Source organism: Anoplolepis gracilipes, chromosome 5 (assembly GCF_047496725.1).
Source record: "Anoplolepis gracilipes chromosome 5, ASM4749672v1, whole genome shotgun sequence".
Taxonomy (NCBI): Eukaryota; Metazoa; Arthropoda; class Insecta; order Hymenoptera; family Formicidae; genus Anoplolepis; species Anoplolepis gracilipes.
This window is the reverse complement of record NC_132974.1, coordinates 3756071-3779643: the sequence shown is the minus strand read 5'-3', so window position 1 is coordinate 3779643 and position 23573 is coordinate 3756071. Positions and strand designations below refer to the sequence as shown.

At 33.0% G+C, this 23573-nt stretch overlaps 1 protein-coding gene across 1 annotated transcript in view; it reads right to left on the bottom strand.

Moving 5' to 3' along the window:
* Positions 1-23573, bottom strand: part of LOC140665616 (tRNA dimethylallyltransferase) — an 80670-nt gene that overhangs the window by 5018 nt on the left and 52079 nt on the right. Inside the window, exon 5 of the mRNA XM_072891917.1 lies at positions 8769-8884. Within this exon, the coding sequence (XP_072748018.1) occupies positions 8769-8884 (116 nt within the window). The remainder of the gene's footprint in view (positions 1-8768; positions 8885-23573) is intronic.

Below are 23573 nucleotides of genomic sequence, written 5' to 3'. Positions count from 1 at the left end.
ATAGATGAAAATTTGAGATATTATAAAAATCTGTATCGAGATAAACTTTCACCGATAAACTTTCAGAGACTTTTAATTTGAAGAGACCCGAAGACGGATAAAATATTTTTAATTATACAATTCTCACTCTCTCTCTCTCTCTCTCTTTTCGCTTCTGATCACTATTTTATAAATTTTCTTATTTTTTACAGAATTATTTTTTAATTATGTTTCTCACTTTATAATATATCTTCTTTTAAGAAGATATATTATAAAGTGAGTTTATACATAATGTTCTTTTCTCGATATATACATATATTTTTTTTCTCATAATTTATCATAATTTATATTTTATCTCGGAATTTATCACATATTTATTAATACTTTCCTATACATTTATTTGAAGAAAATTTTTTAATTCTAATAAATTTTAATCTTTTTTTTCAAATCTTTTTAAATATAGACAAATCTATAAATAGTATCAACATAGTCGTAAACTTCGGCCAAAGGCGATCGATAATAACACGAGAGGTTCCGCTTGTCAGTGATGTATTCAACAATCCTCCAATCTTTCAATCCAAGGCCGATCGATTTACATTGATGTCGCTGGCTCGCCACGACGGTCACGATAATAAGATTATGTATGCTACATTGCACACGATTACGCCATTAACGGCATCGTTGCAGGTTAACAGAGCGTAATACAATAGCGCCGTACTTTCTGACGCATGATTGTCCCGGTAATCGTTCATCACTATTATGATAGCTTCTTTCGACATTGTTGCAATCGATCGTTCACTTGAACGACAAACATGCTCATCTCGCTTACGAAACAGTCAGTATTAGCATCAAGAGATCAAACATACTAATCTTTGATCGTCGTTTGTGATTCATCGATCAAATGTCTTCTTTTATGCGCAATCGGAATTCATCAGGCATCTACGATAATTTTATGCGCGGTAATTGCAATTGCAGTTGCAATTGTTCAAAGTAATCGAGTATCATGGGAAATAAGTTTTTAATGAAGGTATTGAGATAAGAGACATACATATATCTCCAAAAGTAAACTCCTTTTTAAAGATCTATTTGCATAATATGCAATGAGAGTTACTCATGATTGATATGATTATCATCCGTGATATATCACGAGAAGTCCACGTGCCATTTTTATCTGAATGTTATTTATACTATCAAAAGTATTGTCTATAAGTAATTGGCAAATAAATATACAACATAAAAAATATTTAATTCCCACTTATACAGTTCCGATAAACTAGATCTTGATTATTACTCGCAATTTATCAATGATCTAACGATGAAGAGACATTTGCTAACTGTTATAAATAAGAATTACATGTCCACAATAATAAAATATCGAGCAATAATACAAAGAATTAAATATTTTGTAGAAAAGAGAGGCTAATATCTATTAATTTGATAGCCAAGATCAATCGTATTTCTTAAAGAATGTAGGACTGGACATCTAAAATGTATTGAAATTTTCAATATCTATAGAATGTCGATAAAATGAAAAATATTTTTTTGTGTTTGGTATTTGGCTCATTCTTTTTACGTTTTAATTTTATCACCATCTGTCAATAATCAATAATATTATGAAGAATGTCAGAACAACAAGCTAATATCGAATATTAAAAAAAAATTAAAAGCAACTACAAATTGATCAATTATTCATCTATCCATCTTTACAATCGATTTATCTATTTATATCTATCTATGAATTATCTTATAATTAATTATTTTGTCGAGAACGTTTCTAAATTGAGATTTTATAATGTGACCTGAATATATGTATGATAAGGCTCGATAAAATTTATCAATACTTTAGGAAGTTATGCCAACAATGTGATTTCATGAATTTTTGTCATTATATTGCAACAAACATCGATATCCTCTTTAATATTAATATACTGTAAACTTTTACAAAAATGGTTTAATTTAAAACCTATTAAAGTCTATTGTTTCTCTTTTAAAGTTAAAATATGTTATTCTTTTCATCGCTAACAATAAGTAAATCAAATGAATACTTAATTAACTAAATGCTATTTTTTTCTTAATGTAATCTTTTCCGTGCTCAAGAGAACTGACAGTTTAATCTAACATCGCCAGATTGCAGCAGAATGCTTTGTCTAGGGAAATTGACCTAACTCATATATGAAAATATAAACACTGTCGTTTTAACATTAATATGTACCATCTATATATTTATTGTTTTCTCTATTAAAAGAGAAGATTTTATTAAAGAGTAAAAAAAGATATCACTAAGATTCAAATTAGCAGATAATTATTAACATAGATACATCATTATTGTTAAAACGACAGTGTTTATATTTTCATTGAATTGCACATTAATTATATTACGCAAACTAAAACGACCGCCAACACATCCTCTACACTTCCTACTTAAATCAACCGCGATATCCTTTTACATGTAATTTTTACGACATCCATACATATAAGAAAAAAAATAATAAATATTAACTTTTAGCATCTTATGAATTCATTTACTTTTTTTCTTACGCACGAACAAAATATGTACGTCAAACCGTGCATTTTTCATATATCACGAGTATGCTATTATATTTTAAAGTTCAGTGCGCAATTATTACTTATTATATTCATTGTTTAATCTTTATTAGTTTAAAAACATTTATAGCACACGATACTATTAGTCATCTTCAGCTAAATATTTCATAATTGAATGAAAAGAAAAAATAATGTTATATTTGAGTCATGATTATTTATTTCTGGTCAGCTGATCATCTCTTTGAATATACTGTTGAAAGGGGTGTCATCTCTACACTTTTAATCGTCAATACAAACATGCAAATATTTGGATCTAATTGATCTTGCTTTTCGTCTCAACCTTTAGTTTGATCCGGTCCACTAGCTCGTTACGCGCCACGTATTGCACGTACGATTGCACAGCGATTGCAAATTGCACCGCTGGCGTATAATTTGCATAGCCATCGCGGCGGATGCATCGTCGCGCCGCGTGCGCGTGTATACACGCGGGCGGACGGCAATAATTAGCGATAATGACGGTCGGACGATATATAATAAGCATCGATCGCGGAAGGCGCGGTGTCCTTCCTTCTGATAAGAAATTTATTCGCTACAAAGTGGGAAAAGTTACGAAGCGGTATCGCCGCCAGCTAGCGAACGCGGAGAGAAATCGCGAACCACGAAACCGTTCCGGTATTGTGTGCGAAGAGAGAAGCGGGCTGTGACTGATAACCAAGACTGGATCTACCTAACGCTGTATCCTGTTATGTAATCGCACCGATAAGAGGAACGTCGCACACGCGATGCGACAAGAAACGCGACCGACCGCGCCTTCCAGCTGGAAAGAATCGCGAGGCGATTCGCGTCCGATACTCGTTTCTCGCACGATTTCTCTCTGCCGGTCGTACCGGTTACAGAAGAGCTGTGACCAATTTTATTATAACGTTTAAAATGAAAACGAAAATAATGATCCGATCCGTACGCTTTGAAGTAAATTACTAGATACACGTGGTCATAAAATAAATAAATAAAATCTAATTTTTATATAAGATATACATATATAATTGGTTCTGCTTAATATGTTCCATTTTATCAATTTCGATAATTATCTTTAAGATTGTTTTACATTAATAAATATAAATAATTGAATATATTAATTAAACTTATAAAACTCTAAATAAGGAAGAGATAAACAGTAATGAAAGATATCGCGGATAATTTTCTAATAATCATTTTGCATCACTTGCAAACTATAGTTTACCAAAGTGATAAAGACACGATATCAATTAATCATCTAATTAATTTTATCGGCCTAAGAAGGGAAGCCCGTTACATCGCGGCACGAGAGTTCTAATATGGTTGCCTCACGCGGAGTGCTATTTTTTTCTTCGTTACAATTCCATCTGTGCCGCGTGATCACGGAACTATTTCGCAACGCGTAAATCTCGGAGACGGCTTGAGGCGGCTCATCCGCGTGTACGCGAACGGGTATAAGCGGGTCCGGCAATAAACGCGAGCGTGACCGATGCCTCTCTATTTGCATTGCACGACTTTCCTGCTATTATCACCATACAATAACATAGATCTTGGCAGAGCAAGAAAATGCCGAATATCGCCGCAAAGCTCGCCTGTCCGATAGAAACGGTTGACCCAGATTCGGCGAGCAATCATCGATTTATGTCGAAAGTAGTATGCATTTTGACAGCAGGAAATTATAAAATAGAGTTACTACAGCATGTATCACGAGAATCAAGAAAATTTGTGCAATCATTCGCGAGCAACAAAAATTAAATGATAATAAAATTTATCTTCGCTTTCCAATCTATACACTTATATAATTTTACGGTAAGTATAGTAAATTAAAGATGTAATTATTGTTTCAGGTAATTTCTTTATATTAAAATTATATCACTACAATTCTTAGAAAGGTCATTTCTATGGTTCGTATTAAAAGTTGATCTTATCAAATCATGCATTTTATGTATATTATATTAATCGTCTAATTAATTTTCGAAAATACTAAAGTAGGTCGTAATTCTCAATTTCCTCTCCCGTTCTATCTAAATTCATCATGTTTTAAACTTGGAACTAGGCCACTTACAAATTAATTTTGCCCCGCTATATAGGACATTTTCGAAATTCTGAGGAGAGGAAACGAATTAAGAACGATCAATCAACTTGGCGCGACCGGCAAACTTCGTGGATGTTATATTGCGTGCTAATAATAATAGGTTCCCTTCGCGTTGATTCTCTTTGCGAAGGAAACGCGCGCGCACGAAAGATAAGTGAAATATTTCGCGAAGGCTATCAGATTCTTGCGGAATCCGATGACGCGGTGTGAAATGTTGGTCGGATCTTTCTCTTTCGCGGACGTGAAACACTAGCAAATAAACTAAGAATCGAGACTCGCGACCGACCGCGGAGTTCCGTACTTTAATGCGACGATTTGCTTGCTTGCGTGCGCGAGCAACGTTAAAAATTGCTCCCTATTAAATAACAAAACTTAACAAACTTGTAATGAATAGTATATGAATTCCAATTTAATATTAAATTGATGCTGCGTGATAAACGAAGCATGCATAAATAGTATTATTGTGAACAATATAGTTACACAAAAATTAATAAAAATAATAAATTAGCAATTAATATCACAGTCCAATTAAATTATTAATTTAATATTCCTGTTTTGTTACATAATCTTATATCTTCTCTTAAATAAGAGAAAACAATATATAAAACATTCTCAACTTGTATATATAATAAGTATCAACATGATCATACGTCGAACAAAAATGTGCAGTATATGTATAATATGACACGATGCGCAAAGTGGTAACATTATCGTGATATGCGTTACTTTCCGTTCCTTCCTGGGAAAAGATAGTGTCAAATTCCATACATCAAATATGCGAAATGGATTAATTAATTGTACTGATTGTGTGAGAGTCGTAAATTTTTTTCCCTCTGAAAAAATTAATGTTTTGGCTAGTTTAGATATAATTGAAGAAATACATTTTCTTTACCGAATATAACTATGGTATAAACTCTCAGAAAAACTGAAACTTATATACAAATTCGCGTCAAAGAATCAGCTTGAAAATAATTCCTTATAAAATATGTTTACATCTATTCAAATGAAAGAATAAGCAGTGATAATGCTAAAAACTAAATTAAATTTTCTGCATTCGTATAATTAAAATATTTATAAATTTATCTCTCGCTGTCTATCTCTTTCTCTCTTTCTCTCCGTTTATAGAATATAATTTTGGATCCCTGGAGCATGCTAAATTATAAAAACGATTCTTACACATTGTGAAAATAGTTACATGTAAACTCGAAGTTAACTAATGTCTTTTTTGACTGTTCAGGATTTCTTACTAACTTCTGGCTTGCGATCAAGAAAGTTACTTCAATGGCGTTTTCTTCCGCGACTGAACTTCTGCCACGCTATTATTTATCACCCGTGTGGCGCATTGCTACTGGTCGTGATAAAATAATTAGTTTTCAGACCGCACTTTCTTCGCAGTCCCTACCGACTTGTCTGTCGTAATCACGGCACGTGATATTTTCCCATTGCTCTCTCACTCTCTCTGCTCTACCGTCTGTGGTATATTTTCTTATAATTTACTATACTACCTGTCACATCTGATCAATACATCGGTTGTAATAAAATAATTGATATTTGCTACCTTTCCCTATGTCCTATATTTCCCTCTATATTCACCCATTTCGTCAACATTGCAATCAATGCTGCAATCAATGATTCAATTTCTTGCATTCGAATGTTTATTTGCGATTAACTTCGACGTAATTTGAATATACTCGCTTAATAAACACGAATATGTTTAATTTTAAATTTTCGAATCTCTCCGTGTCGTGTGAACCAAACTGTAATTTTTCTGCCAAATACATTAACTTGAGTTGATTACATATTTACCTTGGACTTAGCCACATATTTGCACATGAGAAATATACCTATCCCTACGTCAGTCAAGTTGCTAATTGCGCTGTTCAATTACCATGATTCGCCGAGTAATTAGCATTCCGCGCTATCACATCCTCTGATGGTGAAAATTCAGAATCGATACTGGTTATGGTAAAAGTTATGCTTTATCTAACTATATATATATATACATATACATTTCTGATACATATTAACACTACAAGCATGAAAGAAGGAGGAATGAAAAAGACGGCAGCTCATTAGATGGTGATTAATTTTGGAGCCAACACTGGACATACATACATAATCGCACATCTGTGCTAATAGTGAGCATATGTAATCGCGCGCCGGTGCTTTTCCTAGCGGCTGGCTACTTCCTTTATTTTCACACCGACATCCGGCCGCAACTTCCGGAAACGAGTAAGGCGAAACATGTAAGCCCCATTCATAAAGCATGTCTATATTAACAGCAATATAAGAGCAGTAGTCGGATCACATGCTTTGCCGACACGCATGGCATTGACATGGTAACGCGTGCGAATGTGCGTGCATTCGATAAAGCACACATAAGATATGAAGATTAAATTTGCTTTTTTAATCTTCAACTGCAACTATAGTAGGATATATGTAGAAAAAGTCCATTACTAAATGAAAAGAAAAATATCGAGATTCCTTCTTTTACAAAAAATACAGAACAGAAAAGAAAGAGAGAGAGAGAGAGAGGGGGGGGGGGAGACAAAGAGAGATTACTAAATATAAAATTCTTTTTCAATTATTTTATATGTAATATTAGCAATTTCTTAATTTAACGTTTCTATTGGTGTTTATATATTTTATTTATACAATTTGTATTGCGATGTTTTAATGATTTGTTTTTAAGATAGATTGAACAAATGCAAATTCATTGTAAATGAAATAAGCATTGTAATTTAGAAAAATTAAAACACCGCGTATTATGTCAGAATTATAGTTTTCATAATTAGAATAATTATTTATGTACTCATTTTTTCTTATCTACGTGTTTGTCGTATGTAAATCGATTATACTCTGACATTTTTGTTATTTGTCATTGCGAAGAGGCACATTACATTTGTATAAAAAATATATAGACTATTTCAGAATATGATAGAGTTAGAGCTCATCTTTTTATACATTTTTCTTAATAAATTTCTAACTGACACTCGTGTACAACCTATTTTTGTTAATTAATTTGTAGATATCAATGTGTAATCAATCTACAGAAATGTAAAGTAATAAAATTATAACGAAAACTATAAGAAAATGTTTATTTTATCAAAATAGTTAATATAAAATGCTAAAATTCTTTTCATTTAGATAAAACAGATTTTAATTTAATCGAAAAATTTATATAGTAAATAAAAAGAATAAAAATAACCTTTCACCTTGCACTGTTGTACAAAGTTGCGATAAGATATGCTCCAAAAATAAAATATTATTAACAAATTTTATCGAAATTTCTATAATCAAAAAAAAGATAAAATTGTCTCGAAAATAAATGGCATCTTTAATGAATGGAATTACATGTACTGGAACTAGAGTCCAAAGTCGATTTCATTTATCACTACAAATTACATAAGTGCTATAACTTCGCATACTGATTCACTCGTTATCCTTGACGTATTTCCATTTGTATTTTCTATTTGCAATAAGGAAACTTTGAAAACTTATTATTATGTTCGCAAAGTTCCTTCAGAAGAAAGATGTTAATCAAGACTGATCGGAATCAATAAAGTCCTGCATTAATTCAAATAATATTACTGACTACTACTTCGCATATTAACAATAATCGTTATTTTAATTGATCATAATTTGCATCATAAATTACGTGCAAATTATAATCCTTACTTTTATATTTAAGAATGGGAATCTCTCTTTTAGAGACAAGTATGTCTATAATCCTCTTATCTTAGATAATTCTTAACTACTTTCTAAATGTTTAAACATTTTGATAACGATAAGCGTCTAATATTATAATAGAATTTATGACAAATGTTTAAAAATTGCACAAATTATAAATTATTAATACAATAAATTAAAAATTATAAAAACTAAATTTTATATACAATTTTTGCCATTTTAATATATCGTTGTTAAAATCATATTTGACATAATAAATTTGAATATCATTTAATTTATAATAAATATCATTTATGTGTATATATAACTAAACTGAAAATGAAAAGAGAGAAACTAACTAAAAATTAAAAGGGAGAAAAAAAAATCAACAGGATAAACAGTAAACCTTTAAATTTGCATCGAATTTTGCGATATGAAACAGTGATATTAAAAAAAATGCACTCACATGTTTGACTTAATCCGTTGCTCGTTATATCTGCGATGAAAGTCGAGTAGTTCCTGCAGCAAACCGGCCTCCAGCATGCCATCGACTCTGTCGTCCAGTCTGTCGTCTAGGACTTTCTGCAAAAAATTTTGGAGAAAGGAGAACCCCTTTATTAATTAACCACAGCAACGCCGACACGATATGGCCCGATTAAGAAACGTTTATAAGCATTTCGAAACCGTTTTAGCTTGACCGCGATTCCTTATAGCGTTTTAAGCTTGCGTGCGAATAGTAGTGACATATAGTGACTATCATATAAGAGATACCGGACATTAAGTATTCTATCGTACGACTTTTTGAATCACTTCTTTCATGATTTGACAGAATCGAATTTATAATATATAAGCATTTTAACAATCGGTTTTATTACGCCTTATGACTAAATGTGTAGTGAATTGAGTTGAAGAATGACAAATAATACAACAAATAATAATAATAATAATAATAATAATAATAATAATAATAATAGTAATAATAATAATAATAATAAAGTTTAGAAACAGATAAACATATTAGAAATTTAATTAAATTATTTTCTTAACGATAATTAATATTAATTAACATTAACTCTGTTAAAGCAAAGAGTTCTGAAATTTTTACAGCCTGAAGCAAATTTGTGAAAGTGCTGCATAGAAAGTACTGAAAGTACTTGCGAGCCAATCATATACAAAAATGTCCTGGTATTCGTAAAATTGTATTTGTAGGACACGTTCGTTATCGTTTTATGCTCGGGCAAAGCACTGTCGAATGAATCAGAGTCACATCTCGGTAACTGCCCCTATTCAGATCGTGATACCATCAAGGAAAGATCGATCAATATGTAGGCTCAATACCAAGGCCAGACCTTGCTATCGATCGACCGTTCAACGACACCAGAAATATCGCGGTTCTGTTCCGTTAGAAAGGAAATAAAAATTCGGTGGCCTTGATAGCCACCGAGGAGTTTTGCAATTATTTCTCTTCTATATGGCCTTGGTTAACGGCAAAGACGTTAGAAGGCAACATGTCCTCGAGCTGTGCAAAATTCCCGGCAGGCCATGCGTGTCGTTGGTTTTTGAGCGGTTTTACACGGGCCATACATCACTCATGACATACAATCTGCAAATAAAAGTACGTTTATACGCTCTATTCCGATATATATGTATATATATATATATATATACACATACATACAAAAGATCGCTGTGAAAGAGCGATCACGTGTAATAATATCATGGCGCCGTGTTCACGAGGATAATAGAAAAATATTTACTATCGAATATATCGCGTACGACTCATTTCGTAACCGACTGAATATCTTTCGAAACAGTCTAAAAAAGAACAAGTCGAGAGATGATGCGTTTAACTGCACAAAGATACAGTTAAACGCATGATGCATATACGCGGCTGCATGCATGTAAACTTTAATGGTAAATGCGATTATGCGCGGTACTGCGGTTCAGTTATCTAACGTGTCGCAGAAACGCGTGAATATGAATCAGAGAGCTGCACTAATTTCTGCGTAAAAGATCGTTGTTACGCAACAAGGAATCGTATTAGGCACGCAAAAGGTTTAGTTATAAAAATGTTGCTTCCAATTTTAGCTCTTCGTTTGGTATTTTATCATATTGCTCGAAGGCCTTGGTCAATGTCCGAGTCGAGGCCGAACAAGTATTCCGCAGACCGTAAAATTTAAAGTAATTAGATTCAGTTGTTAATAATTCTCACTAATGATAAAATAATACTGATAAGTACCGATAAATAATAATAAATGGTCGGCTGAATACGATTAAGTGGCGATAATGGGAGCAGCAAAATAAAGCACCTTCCATATAGTGATGTCGTTACAACGGCCTGCGGAATGTGAAGAGTAGAAACACACTCGCTATCATTAGCAAACACTCGTAATTAAATAAACGCTCGGCAAGCAGCTAGATCGCGATATGCAAACTTCAAGCTCGAGATTTAATCGACTGTCCCAAAATTAGACACGTGCAAATGTTACAAGATAATCGAATGACAAAGAGTTTGCTTAAAGATGTTATCGATGAAAAAGAGTATATCAAGTATATACGCACTTTTTTTGCGTAAACGTATCTAAATCTAATATTTGAAAACATTTAATGTCTTCAAGACTACTCAATGTTCACGCCTATGGAACAAATTAGGCAAAATATATATTTAAAAAAAGCACTTGTAAATATAGTAATAAATTAGTAAGCGTTTATAAAAACTGTTTAAAAGCTTATAAAAAAACAAACCGTATTAATTGATTAAAAATTGTTAATAATATATACATTACATCATTTAGCGCGCGCGCGCGCACGCACGCACACGTGCATGACAACTACACACACACGCGCGCGCGCGCGCATATACAGCCTTGGTCAAAAGTATTAGACACCTTAAATTTTTCGTATTTCTTATTTTGTTAATAGTATATAAATATTAAAAAGATTAAAAAATTTTTGAAAACTATCGATAGCACTTTAAAGCTGAAATTTCAAGCTTTAAAATGTTTTTTTAATTTTTCGTTTGCGTTAATTTTTCGCGGAGTATCGAGAACATGTCTGAAAAACACAGATTTAATTTCAAAATTATGTATACAAAAATTTTTAATGTATTAATAACGCATTAAAGTTGCTATCCGTAATCTTAAAAATTTTTCTATTTTCCTTGTTCTGTGCTTTAATAAAAAAAACATTATTTTGTTTCTTAAAATTTTATTGTATTTTTAACACCCTGCAGCTCAGTAAAAAAAATTGAAGTCAAGTTCCATAAACTACAACATTTTGCCTACAAAATGTTTTTTTTTTTTTAAACTTTCCTACAATTTTTTTAGCCGAAATATATAATTTTAAAACTAAATCTGTGTTTTTCAGACATATCTGAAAATAATATCGCAAATAATTTCAGCTTTAAAGATCGATAGTTTTAAAAAATTTTTTATTCTTTTTAGTATTTATACACTATTAACAAAATAAGAAATATGGAAAATTTATTCTCTAAATTTTTTAGAGTAAAATTTTCACTCTAATCATGAAGTCACTGACCAGTTCACTCCATGTGGAGTAAACATTCACTTCAATAAAGTGAATTTATTTACTCTAAGACAAAAAGTGAAAAATTTCACTCTTATTTTTAAAGTGAAGTCCACTCCTGAAAGTTAACACTCGAAACTTCACTCCAATTTAAAGTGAAATCGCCTGCGTAGTTCTTTCCGTGTGTCACTTTTAAGTTAGAATAGCGCAGCATAGGCGACAACGTACATAAAAAAAATGTCAGTGAAATATCACTCTTTTTAGGGAGTGAAGGATAAATCCAATAAAGAGCGAATAATTTCACTTTTTCGAAAAATTGAAATTTCACTCTACTTCGACTGGCAGTATTTTCATTATTGTTTAGAGTGAGATTCCACTCTAAAAAATTTAGAGAGTAAGAGTACCTAATTTTGACCAAGGCTGTATATATAAAATTGTGATAAATTAACAAGCGTTTATAACAGCTTTTTATATCGAAAAGCAAATCATATTAATTAATAAAATTGTTAAATTTAAATTATATATATGAGAGAGAGAGAGAGAGAGAGAAAGAGTTAAATGAGGTGTATATATGTATAACGTGTTATAAATTGTTATATGTGTATGTGATATATATAACCAAATTAATTTGTGTCTCGAATCTTATGAGACTCGATTTACTGTATGCAGTATCGGATTTTAATCTGTTTTCGTCGGCGTCTCATTGTTCAGACAGAAATCGTCGATTGTGTAAGAACTTTGTACGAGAGAGTGCTCGTTATAGCACTATAAAACGTAACGGAGACGCGATGCGTATAAATCAAGAGCGACGCCGAATCGTTTCTCACGGTCGTTCATGGTTAAAACGCGACCTCCGCAACCCGTTTCGGCTGTGCGTTCGCTTTAAATCCCATTTAAATGCTGGAGCCTCGCACTACACACGCCTACATGTACGCACGTGAGCGCGCACGCACACATACACGCACGAGCGCACGCGGACATATACGTACATGCTTTCTTCTTCTCGTTTCATTCATGCGATGCCCGAAAGAGCAAAGCCATCGATGACGCAAGGAGATGCCCAAAATCAGTATTTAATAGCTACATGCGATCACTATGCGGTTTAACTACATTCCATGTGTATCTGCGTGCGTGCTCGCGACTTTATGACAGATTTTACGTCTGACGTACGACACGTGGGTAACATTGAGAGATGGTATCTGTGATGATATGGCGAATTCGGCGTTCAATTTTCTCGTGTCGAATGTAAAGTAAGAGATACAATTGTCGAGTCGAGCATTTATAATCGTTGACACTTCATCAGAACAGCTCCCATAATTTATGTATAACTCTATTAACGCGATTACAAAACAGGATAGCTGATGACAGCAAAAGATATTTCTTGTCTCTCTTTCAAAGAGATTTGATATCTCTATATGAAAGAAAGAAAAAAAATTCAAAGCACAGAAATGCATAATGCATGTACAATTTCATATTTAAAATAAATCTTTAATATCCTATGTAATAGCAAATTTAGAAATGTAGGTCTGCAAAATAGTTTTTACTATTCTTTAATATATACATAAATATTCACGGAAGGAATCGTATCTGATCTTCAATGTGAGCTTTATGAATTGAAAGTGAACACGAGAGAGCTAATAAGAATACAAACAAAAGGAATACTCGATAGTACAGGGAGGTATACGGACGTTCCGCAAATAGCTTAGGCGTTGTATTGCGCGTTTTTTGCGCCGCGGCCTTCGTCGAAATCAATGATCCCGTCTGGAGGTGAAAAAGTCAAAGGCCCGGGCGCTCCGCCGGATTCGGTAACCGCGTGCATACAAACGCGAGGCCCGGGGTCCCGTCGTCATTGTCGTCGTGTGGGCGGCGCTACCGGGAATACGCGATTAGATCATACGGATAAGACACGATCGCGGATAAAACGACGAAACGACGCACGCAACAGGCGTGAATTCCGCGACGCTGATGCAATTCGGAGGAGAACGACGCTCGACATTAATCCTCGACATTAATCTCCTTCGATTGGCCCAGAGAAGGCGAAGGATAACTATATGCACGATTGTCATAACACGTATAAGAGTATCGGTCATCTCATCATATATGTATGTGTATATTGTAGCATCTTCGTGTTTATCCGACATCTCAAATTTGCAATGTAATATATTTACTGATTTGCGATTCGCGTTTTTTGGTATAATCTTATCGTTTCTTATGACGTAAGTCATATTGATTTGAGTGTAATTTTGTTTTATGTTTTATTAATATCATCAAGTAATTTATGTATTATGCAAGAAAATATGACGGAAAAAAATATAAAAAAAAAACCTGTAGACATTTACGTCTTTTAATATTTCAAGCAAATAAGCGTATCTTCTTTCTAAATTTTTTGGAGTCACTCCAAGCAATAATGAAAATACTGCCAGTCGAAGTAGAGCGAAATTTCAATTTTTCGAAAAAGTGAAATTATTCGCTCTTTATTGGATTTATCCTTCACTCCTTAAAAAGAATGATATTTCACTGACATTTTTTTTATGTACGTTGTCGCCTATGCTGTGCTATTCCAACTTAAAAGTGACACGCGGAAAGAACTACGCAGGCGATTTCACTTTAAATTGGAGTGAAGTTTCGAGTGTTAACTTTCAGGAGTGGACTTCACTTTAAAAATAAGAGTGAAATTTTTCACTTTTTATCTTGGAGTGAATAAATTCACTCTATTGAAGTGAATGTTTACTCCACATGAAGTGAACTGGTCAGTGACTCCATGATTAGAGTGAAAATTTCACTCTAAAAAATTTAGACTTATATTCTAAAATAGAACAGAGAACACTTCTCTTATTTTATTATTAGGTGTTTGTAAATGTCAAACGTACGTTTGGGAAGAATTTGGGATAGTTTCCGGTAAGGGGCCATTGACCAGTTCAGTGTCTGCGATCTCCCCAGTTTTTTCAGAGAATAGTACATTTTCTGGAATCGTATAATGTGGCACGCAAATGCAAAGTGTTTTTTCTCTATAATGTTACGAGTTACAAACAGGCAAAAGAGAGATAGATTCATCCTGTAATTTAGACAAATGATTTTCGTGGAAAATCGAAAGGGTATGCCCACGGCATCAGCTACACTTTCGTGCGAATCTGGTCGTTTGCGTTCATTTTTTAGACCTACAAAAAAGAACCGCTGCGAGATGAAATAAAACGCAATGCCGTCAGAAAAAAAAAACAACGCACATAATAGGAATATTGTCCAAGATTTGTCCACTTATAATTCATTTATTTCTGTTAAGAGTTTAACAAGCAAAACTTATTTTAACATGTAAAAAAAACTAAAAAATTTAGATTGTACTATATCTTAATCTTATTTTGACAACTGCAAAATAAAAAGAGATACAATTATATAGATGTACAAGAAAAATAAGAACATATCTATATTTCATGTATAGTGAAATAAAATAGAGTCTAGGATATTATATGTAATATTGGAAATATAATAATAGGTAATTGCATTTTGTCGCCCATAAATTTACATTTTATAAAAAACTGCTAAAAATAAAATGGAGAATTCGCAATGTAAATATAGCACAGCCTCATACGTCTTACATTATTGAGAAAATCAATTTGCAAGCAAGAAGATATAAAAGGCAAGCGTGTAAATTTTCAGCCAGACAATAAATAATTATAGTTAATAAGAGTCTTAATTAATGAGATCGATAGGCCGGTTAATAATATCGAGCCAAGAGTACATTTAAATGTCAAGAAACTTGAGAATGTTCTTTTACCAGATCCTAAATAATAAAAATAAAAACGTAATCATTCCGCGCACATGATCGCGATTATTAAAATAGGCAATATATTAAATAAAATTGTAAAAAAAAGGAAGTAACATTCTCTCACTTCCTTATCTTTATGTTAAAAAAGGAACTCTTTATATAGAAAAAAAAGAACTTTTATTTATTAATACAATTTCAGTTAAATATTATATTTAATTTGAAGCTAAAATTTGACATGTTCGTAAAAAATAAAATTGATATAATCAGAAAAATATTGAAATTAAACAAATCGAATAATATTTCTATTCATCTTGGATTTTCGTCGAAATTTGCACGCATTTTTTTTCTGACCGCGAACTCCATGCAGGTCCGTTGGGCATAATTTCTTGATCGAAGGGGCGGCACGATAGGAAGAGAAAGAGAAGCAAAGAAGCCGCCATATGTGCGTGCCTTGCGCGTATATGTATGTGTGACCTAAGGCATTAACAAGCAAGGGCACGAACACGAAAGGATCCCAGTCCCTACTGCCGAAACACAATTCTAAGAACGCAGAAATTGCTCCGCTATCAAAAAATATAAGCGAATCTAATGCTAACAAAGTAAATTTTGTATAAAAGTTTCAAATTAATTCTAATTATTATTTTTCTCGTAATCATAATTGTAATCTAAGAAAATTAATTAGAGGAGACGGGAAAATGCCAATCGATTAATACCTCCAAAACTAAAAATATTATTTTAAAATCTAACAGCTGATTTGTAATAATATATGCTATTGAAAAAAGCATAAAAAATGGATAAAACTTTTAAACGCGAATTTAATTAGCGAAGCACGTATGTAAAAAAATACTGCATATGGTTCACAATTATTTAACTTATTCACGATGTTTAGATTTGTCTCATTAAATTACAATATTGTTTTCATCATAAACAAGAGATAATAATATGTAGTGGATGCAAGCGCGAAGGAATTATTATATCTCTTTAATTGTGGAAGGTGATGAATTCTATTTTATATATAATTCTATATTCGTGATAAGTAGTAAAATCCATTTACGTAGCGTAAATCCGCACTGTATCTCACGCGCACGCCGCACATAAATTTCCGACACAATGTATGAGTTAATGACGCGACATTAGCGACTTCATTCGCTCGTAGTATTCAGCGAAATGAAACTTGTACTTTATTACGTTGCAAGAGCTATTTAATTTTACTACGTTCTACCGCATCGCGAACGGCGAGAGGAACGTAGTTAACGTCCGTCTTTCACCTGGTAATTGGAGCGCTTTTATTGGTCGAACGCTTTCAACACAACGATCGTGTACACAACGATACCTAAGCTGTAAGTCGCAGCTGTCTCATCCTTTTTCTTTACTATGTATTTTAGAGATAAAAAAATGAAATTTCCAATACGCATAATCAAGTCGTTGTAATATATTATTCATCCGCATTTTCAATGCATTTCGAATTCTATGAGTCAGTTCTTTTATCTTATTCCTTTATGAGTTTGAAATGAAAGATAATTTTTATTATGCATGATTAAATAATTACTCGATATCTATGATCAATTATGCAATATGAACTCGTGATTACTTTTAGTTATAAATTAAAAAAAATTTTTTTAATTATACATGTGCATATAATTTAATGATTGCTTTTATATTTTATTTAATTTTCGTACATTTTTATATTAAATTAATATTTGCAAGAATTTTCTTCTTTATTTTGTGCGCCCTAGGAAAAAACAATAGTTTATAATAAAACAATTTATTCAGGACATGCTGTATTATAAAAATAATAAAAATTTTCTCTGCTATTAAAATATAGAAAAATATGTAGAGTTCTAATATATCTATTGTAATGGCTAAAAAGAAATAGAAAACTTTGTAAACCTGAATTCATTGTATGACCGAAACTAACTATTCCTCAACATACCAAAGCAAAACGCATATTCGATGAATTGAGGAAACTTCCGTTTCACATTCATAAACATAATACTATCATGTTGGAACCCACGGATTAGGAGATCACCGTTTTAATTCCGTCCACTTCCGGAGGTTCGGCGGACGTGGTGGAAATATATAGTCGGTGTTGAGGACAAGAAATAGCTTTTAACTCTTAACGAACGTCTGGAAAGAAGTACCCCTGTCACTGGGCGATAATCCTTCCCGTGGTTTCCGCTGACTGCATGGGCGCGAGTGCGTACAATCGGATGCATCAATGATGTCCGACGCGTTTACATTCATAGGGATACTTAACGACACACAACTCATCAATTCTGTTTATTTTTTGTATATACGAAGCGGTTGAACCACACGGAACGGAATTGTGTAAATAAAAAGGGTGTATCTTTAATTACAGAAAAATTTGACCGTATTCGAATACGAGAGCATCGAACGCATCATTAATGCACCCGACTGTACAAACGGTCGTAACCTCGTCGCGACATGCGTCATCATCCGTTTCGCTCATCCTTACGGCGAATTAGAGTCAAATAAAAAAAGTGCGACAGCTTCCAGATCTCTTTCTCTCCTCCTCGTTCTCTCTCATTCTCCTTCTCGTCGCTATCCACCACTGCATTCGATCGTTGCGATGCGCCGTTGCTGGGTCGAGTTGCCGGAAATGCCGTGCGTGCCGTGGTATCTAAAACCACCGCGCAGTCAGATCCGCATGCGAGACGCGACCGATAAAAAGCGAGGCGGGGAATGAGAAGATCGGCAACAGAAAAAGCTGACGCCGCGTGGCACTCCCGAAACGCGAGAAAGTTTGTCTTCGAGCCTTCTTTCCCGAGGTGAGCGATTTCTGATCCCACGTGACGTGCATCCCTCGGTCCCGGAGGAAAAATAACTTTGAGCCTTCTTACTCGGTGATATTAAACCGAGGGTTGACTTGTTATTATTTATTAGTTTTCCAATAATCAGATCAAAAGATATAAATATAATTTTCATGAAATAGGAACCTATCTGGCAATATTTTAAAATTATAGAAACACGTGTGTATGCTATAAAATATTTCTTTAAATTACTAGTTTTTTATCTCTATAGATATATATTTTATTTATTAAAGAAAGAAAAAGGGAGAGAGAGAGAGAGAGAGAGAGTCGATTAAATTCTGATAGCATGTACAAATTTTGCGAGCGAACTCGTAACCGAGTAACCACGATAGCGGTCGTAGCCCTTATAATTGCTTTATTAATAGCGCCCACCGTATTAAGAGCGCATTCACACTACGGTACCAACATCGTGGGAGGCTCGTCTAATTTTAAAAGATGCTTCGCATGTCAAAAGTTTCAGATGTTGCTTGGACGATGGTCGCAAATCTTCAGTCGTATTAAAAAAAGAGCCATATTTAACAGCCATATTATCATTTTACTGTAAATATATTATGTATAGTATAATTATTTACAATGAAAATATAAAATAATAATAAAATCTTTTTCCGGAAATTTCTAATTTCTTAAAGCTTTTATAATTTTTTAAGATCTAGTTATTTCTTGAAGAAATTCATGATTTTCAACTTTCAAAAGAAATTCATTGTTCGAAATAAAAAAATCGTAATATGCGGTGCTTAAAAATCTTCAAGTGCTTTAATTATACAAAATATAATACGCGTTCTCTTAATTTTAATTACGTGTGTTCTTAATTATAATTTGTCTTTTACAATTAACTTTAAATTCTCTCAGTATAACTTAAAATGTATTAGTAATACATCAATTATTTATTAAAAAAAAATATGATTACTATAACTATAGTAAACTACATAAAATGTACAAGCAATTAAAAAGTAATAAGTAAATAATGTAATAAATCGGAAAGTGGACAATTATGGATAAAAACTACACTATTTTTCTACCGAAGACTTTGATTTCGTGGCTGAAGGACTCAATGGATTTCTCTATCGACAGCTTCCCGGATTCTGAGGTATAGATTGGAGGCACGAGTGGTTTCCGGGATGAAGATTTTTGTGAAACCGCGATAAAAGAGGTAGCTCAATCCTGGTCCAAAAAACAAGAGGAGTATTGGTCGAGAATGCGTTCTGCGAGCTTCCTTTGAAGAGCGACTTGAGGAAACTTAACTCGATAAGAAAGTGATAAGAATCTCCTGCAGAGATTTCATGCCGGATCTAGTCTGATATAATCAAAATGCTAAAGGGCAATTGAATAAATTTGCGGTACATTTACTACTCGTTTCAGTGAAATGTTTTGTTTTCGTGACTTTTTACATATTTTCATAAGTGACTATTGTGTAATATTAAAAAATAAAAAAGTAATATATATATATATATATATATATATATATTTAATTAAATATTATTTTTATATCATATAACTCTCTTTCTCTTTGTATAATGATCATCAGTTTTAATTGAAGAATTTTTATACTTAGGTATATTATTTCATAATTTCTAACTCTTTATTTTATTCTTAGGTCTATTTTACTTTAACTCTATTTTATTTTATTTAAAAAAAACTCAATTTTATTTTTTGATAACGAAATTCTATTTCTAAAATTTTATTTTCTGAATTTTTCAATTTTACTGACATGTAAATGACTGAACTGGTGGATCGACCATACTCTGACTCAACGCGTTCTCCAACGTAGTGCCACAAAGGCCAGAAATTACGACTAGAGTCTGCGAAATAGCGCGTGGATGTGAGAAATAAATTTCTACGGATACTCCCGCTGAGAAGAGCGGAGTCGAACGGCTGGCCGTACAGATTGTCGTTTATACCACTTTTTTCAATTTTATTGCCGACAAAGTTGAGAGGAAGCCGGCGAAAACCGAAAATTTATAGATGTGAACTGCATTTATACATCTGCCGGAAATTTAAAAATCAATAAATATTATAATAAATATTATCACATATTTGATAACAATATAATGTGTGCATACTTTTTCTTTCAGTTAGATGCGTACATTATATACGACAAAGAAATTGGACTTTTAGCAATAAAATATTAATATTAGGTATAATAACTTTTCTTATAATATTTATTAAATACATCATTATCTCTTCTTAGTCTATTATAATAAAATTATCGTCTAGGAATAGAACGCAAGAGTGTGACAGATAATCATCGTGAAAGAAAATAAACTACTCACATAAAATGGAAAAGATAATGTTTTACTGAGTGACCTTCGCCTTTCTTTGCTATTAAAACGGCAGTACAATCCCTGACTTTACTACCCACGCTTTATTATCGGCAATAAAGGATATTGGACGGCACTGAACCGACTTGTACGCGAGCAAGTGTATTATTTCCGTGTCTGAAAACAATGAACCTTATTTATATACATAACAATAAAAACACTAATATAACTATTATTCATCATAATTCAATAAATCCCGTTAGATATAATTAGTTAGTCGATGTGAATTTTCTCTTTTTATCTCCTATCGAGTCGCTAATAAACTATAATATTAACATTTAAATAACGTTCATTTTTCTATTTTTATCACATCTCAAATACATTTTGAATTTCACGAAAAAACCTATATTACTATTTAATTGTCAGAATCAAAGCAGATTGACCGATTCTCTTTTTGTCGCGATGTCTGAAGGTCGCATACCGGGACCGTTTTCGTTTTTGCGAGAAATGTAACTATCGGGTATCGTCGAAGGCATAACCACGTGTTCCCCGTCCTGCTCCAAAGGGCATAGCGGCCGGCCGCTCAGTAATCGGTCGATTGGCGGCAGGAAATGACGACACATCCTCGAGCCGCCTATCGCGACCTGTCGCTTAGACAAGCCAGCAGCTGCTATCCAAGTGACACTCCTCGGGCGCTTTAAAAATCGCAAGCGGGAATCGCTTGCGTGCGATCGCAAGCATAATATCGCGTAAAGAGTTGCAGCGCAAGAAGAATGAAACGGTCGATGGGGAGTGGGGAGACAAAAGAGAGAGAGATAATACGACAGAAAGAGAAACGGCATACGCGACCAGATGCGCGGCACATTTTAATTAACGTCTCGAGACATCCTCCGAGACGGATGACCCCGAACTCAGGGCCATTCGATGACCCTTTTCCCATCGCGGTACGTTCTTTAGATAACAGGAAGCGTTCCCTCTTTCTCTTCTGAACACGCAAAATGACATTCCCATACAAAACGTGCTTGACGAAGTTTGAGATACAGATAATCATGTAAATGTAAATGATATTCTTCTCGCGAAAAACAGAAGATATAATTTTACACAAGTTCTATAATTTGCGTTGACCGATTTGTAAGTTTCTCACGTTTTTTACCGGGCGATATATCGTATTGTTTGAAATGAAGTAAACTTATATTTAGATGTTTCATGTAGAGTTTTACCTTATGGAGTATACTATCAATGATACTTTTCCTATCTTCATAAATAGTGATCGAGCAGCAGAATTTCTGATAAAAAGAAATCGATACGAAAGACTTATGAAATTACTCGCCAAAATCTTAAAAAAGCCTTCAAAAAAGTCCTTCTGCTTGATTAAAATAAATCTAATATACTTGATTTACGTAAAATAATAAAACTTGCAACATAACTTGAGACCAAAGTTTATATTACTATAAAATTTCTTAGAACAGAAAATAGAATCATCTAAGTCATCAATATCTTTCTTATCGCACGATAGTTCTGTTCCTTGAAAACTAGCGCGGAATTCCGGAAGCGTTTCGCATAAAATATTCCATTACATAACGTGATATAATGTAAACGTGTTTTATCACGCGGCTCTGTACAAACTAGAACAACAAACATCGTAGACAACTGAGCTGGTCATGTCATTCACTAACCACAGAAAATCGATCATCTATCTCTTCTTAGAACAGCGTTCCGCTGAAAGGAATGCTCAATATACTAAATTACATTATAAACTTAATTGCGTCTAATATTATTATCAAATAAGTTAACAAACAAGTTTTTCATTATATCGACAATTTTCCTAAACTCGTCATTTCCAGAGTCATAATTTTATGAAAATTCTTTCTCCAAAAAAATTAATGATACTATTTTAATTATTAACACATTTATTTATTCTATATATATAATTCTATATATAAATCTCTATATATTACAAAAATAATATTTAATTAAAAATATATACAAACATATAATTCAAAAAATTGATTTTAATATTCATATTTAAATTAAATTAAAGTGCATGTTATAAATTAAAATATTTAAAGAACCAAAAGCATTTTAAAAAGATAAAATATAAAAATTTTAAATTCTTTTTTTTTTTTTGAAAATTTTACAAGTCATAAATTGATATTTTAACGATATTTTCAGGGAATTTTCGTAGATGGTAACGTCGAAATTACTAAATATCGTTAAAAACTGCGCGATTCATTCAGTTTTCTCAGTTATCGAACGCCGGCCGGCACTCTAGGTGACGCGCGGGGATTACGTAGCCAGTGAGCCATTCATAAAAATAACATGGCCGGTGCACGTGCACACTACTACGAGAAACTCCCCCCTTCTCTTCCACCGTTGCATGTACGAGAGACGTACGGTAGAATGCGTACACACGCACACGACACGGGACTATGTACCGACGCAGACGTATTATACATATAGGTGGGCTCCAGTAAGTGGCTATAGGAAGTAGCGACAGACCGACTTAAGTCAGACGAATTTTACGCTCGTCGCGCACGACGCCTTCGGCCGTCTCGGATGTCATTCTCAACGTACATTTACGCTTCGTATGTCGATCGTATCTGATAATATTAAGCGGTTGATTTTTTTTCATTATACCTCGTGAACATTTTATAAATCACTTGTTTTGATTTATATTTCCTTTCGCGCCATGAATTGCATAGCCAATACAGCAATAATAATATATATTTTCGCGAGTATTACAAAATTGAGTTCCTACAATTCTATTATGTAAACTCCATTTTCTCTGTATATTTTTAGCAAATTAATTAAATTAATAATTAATAATCATAATTAAATTAATCATTAATAATATTCAATTTAATTAATAGTAATTAAATTAATTCATCATATCC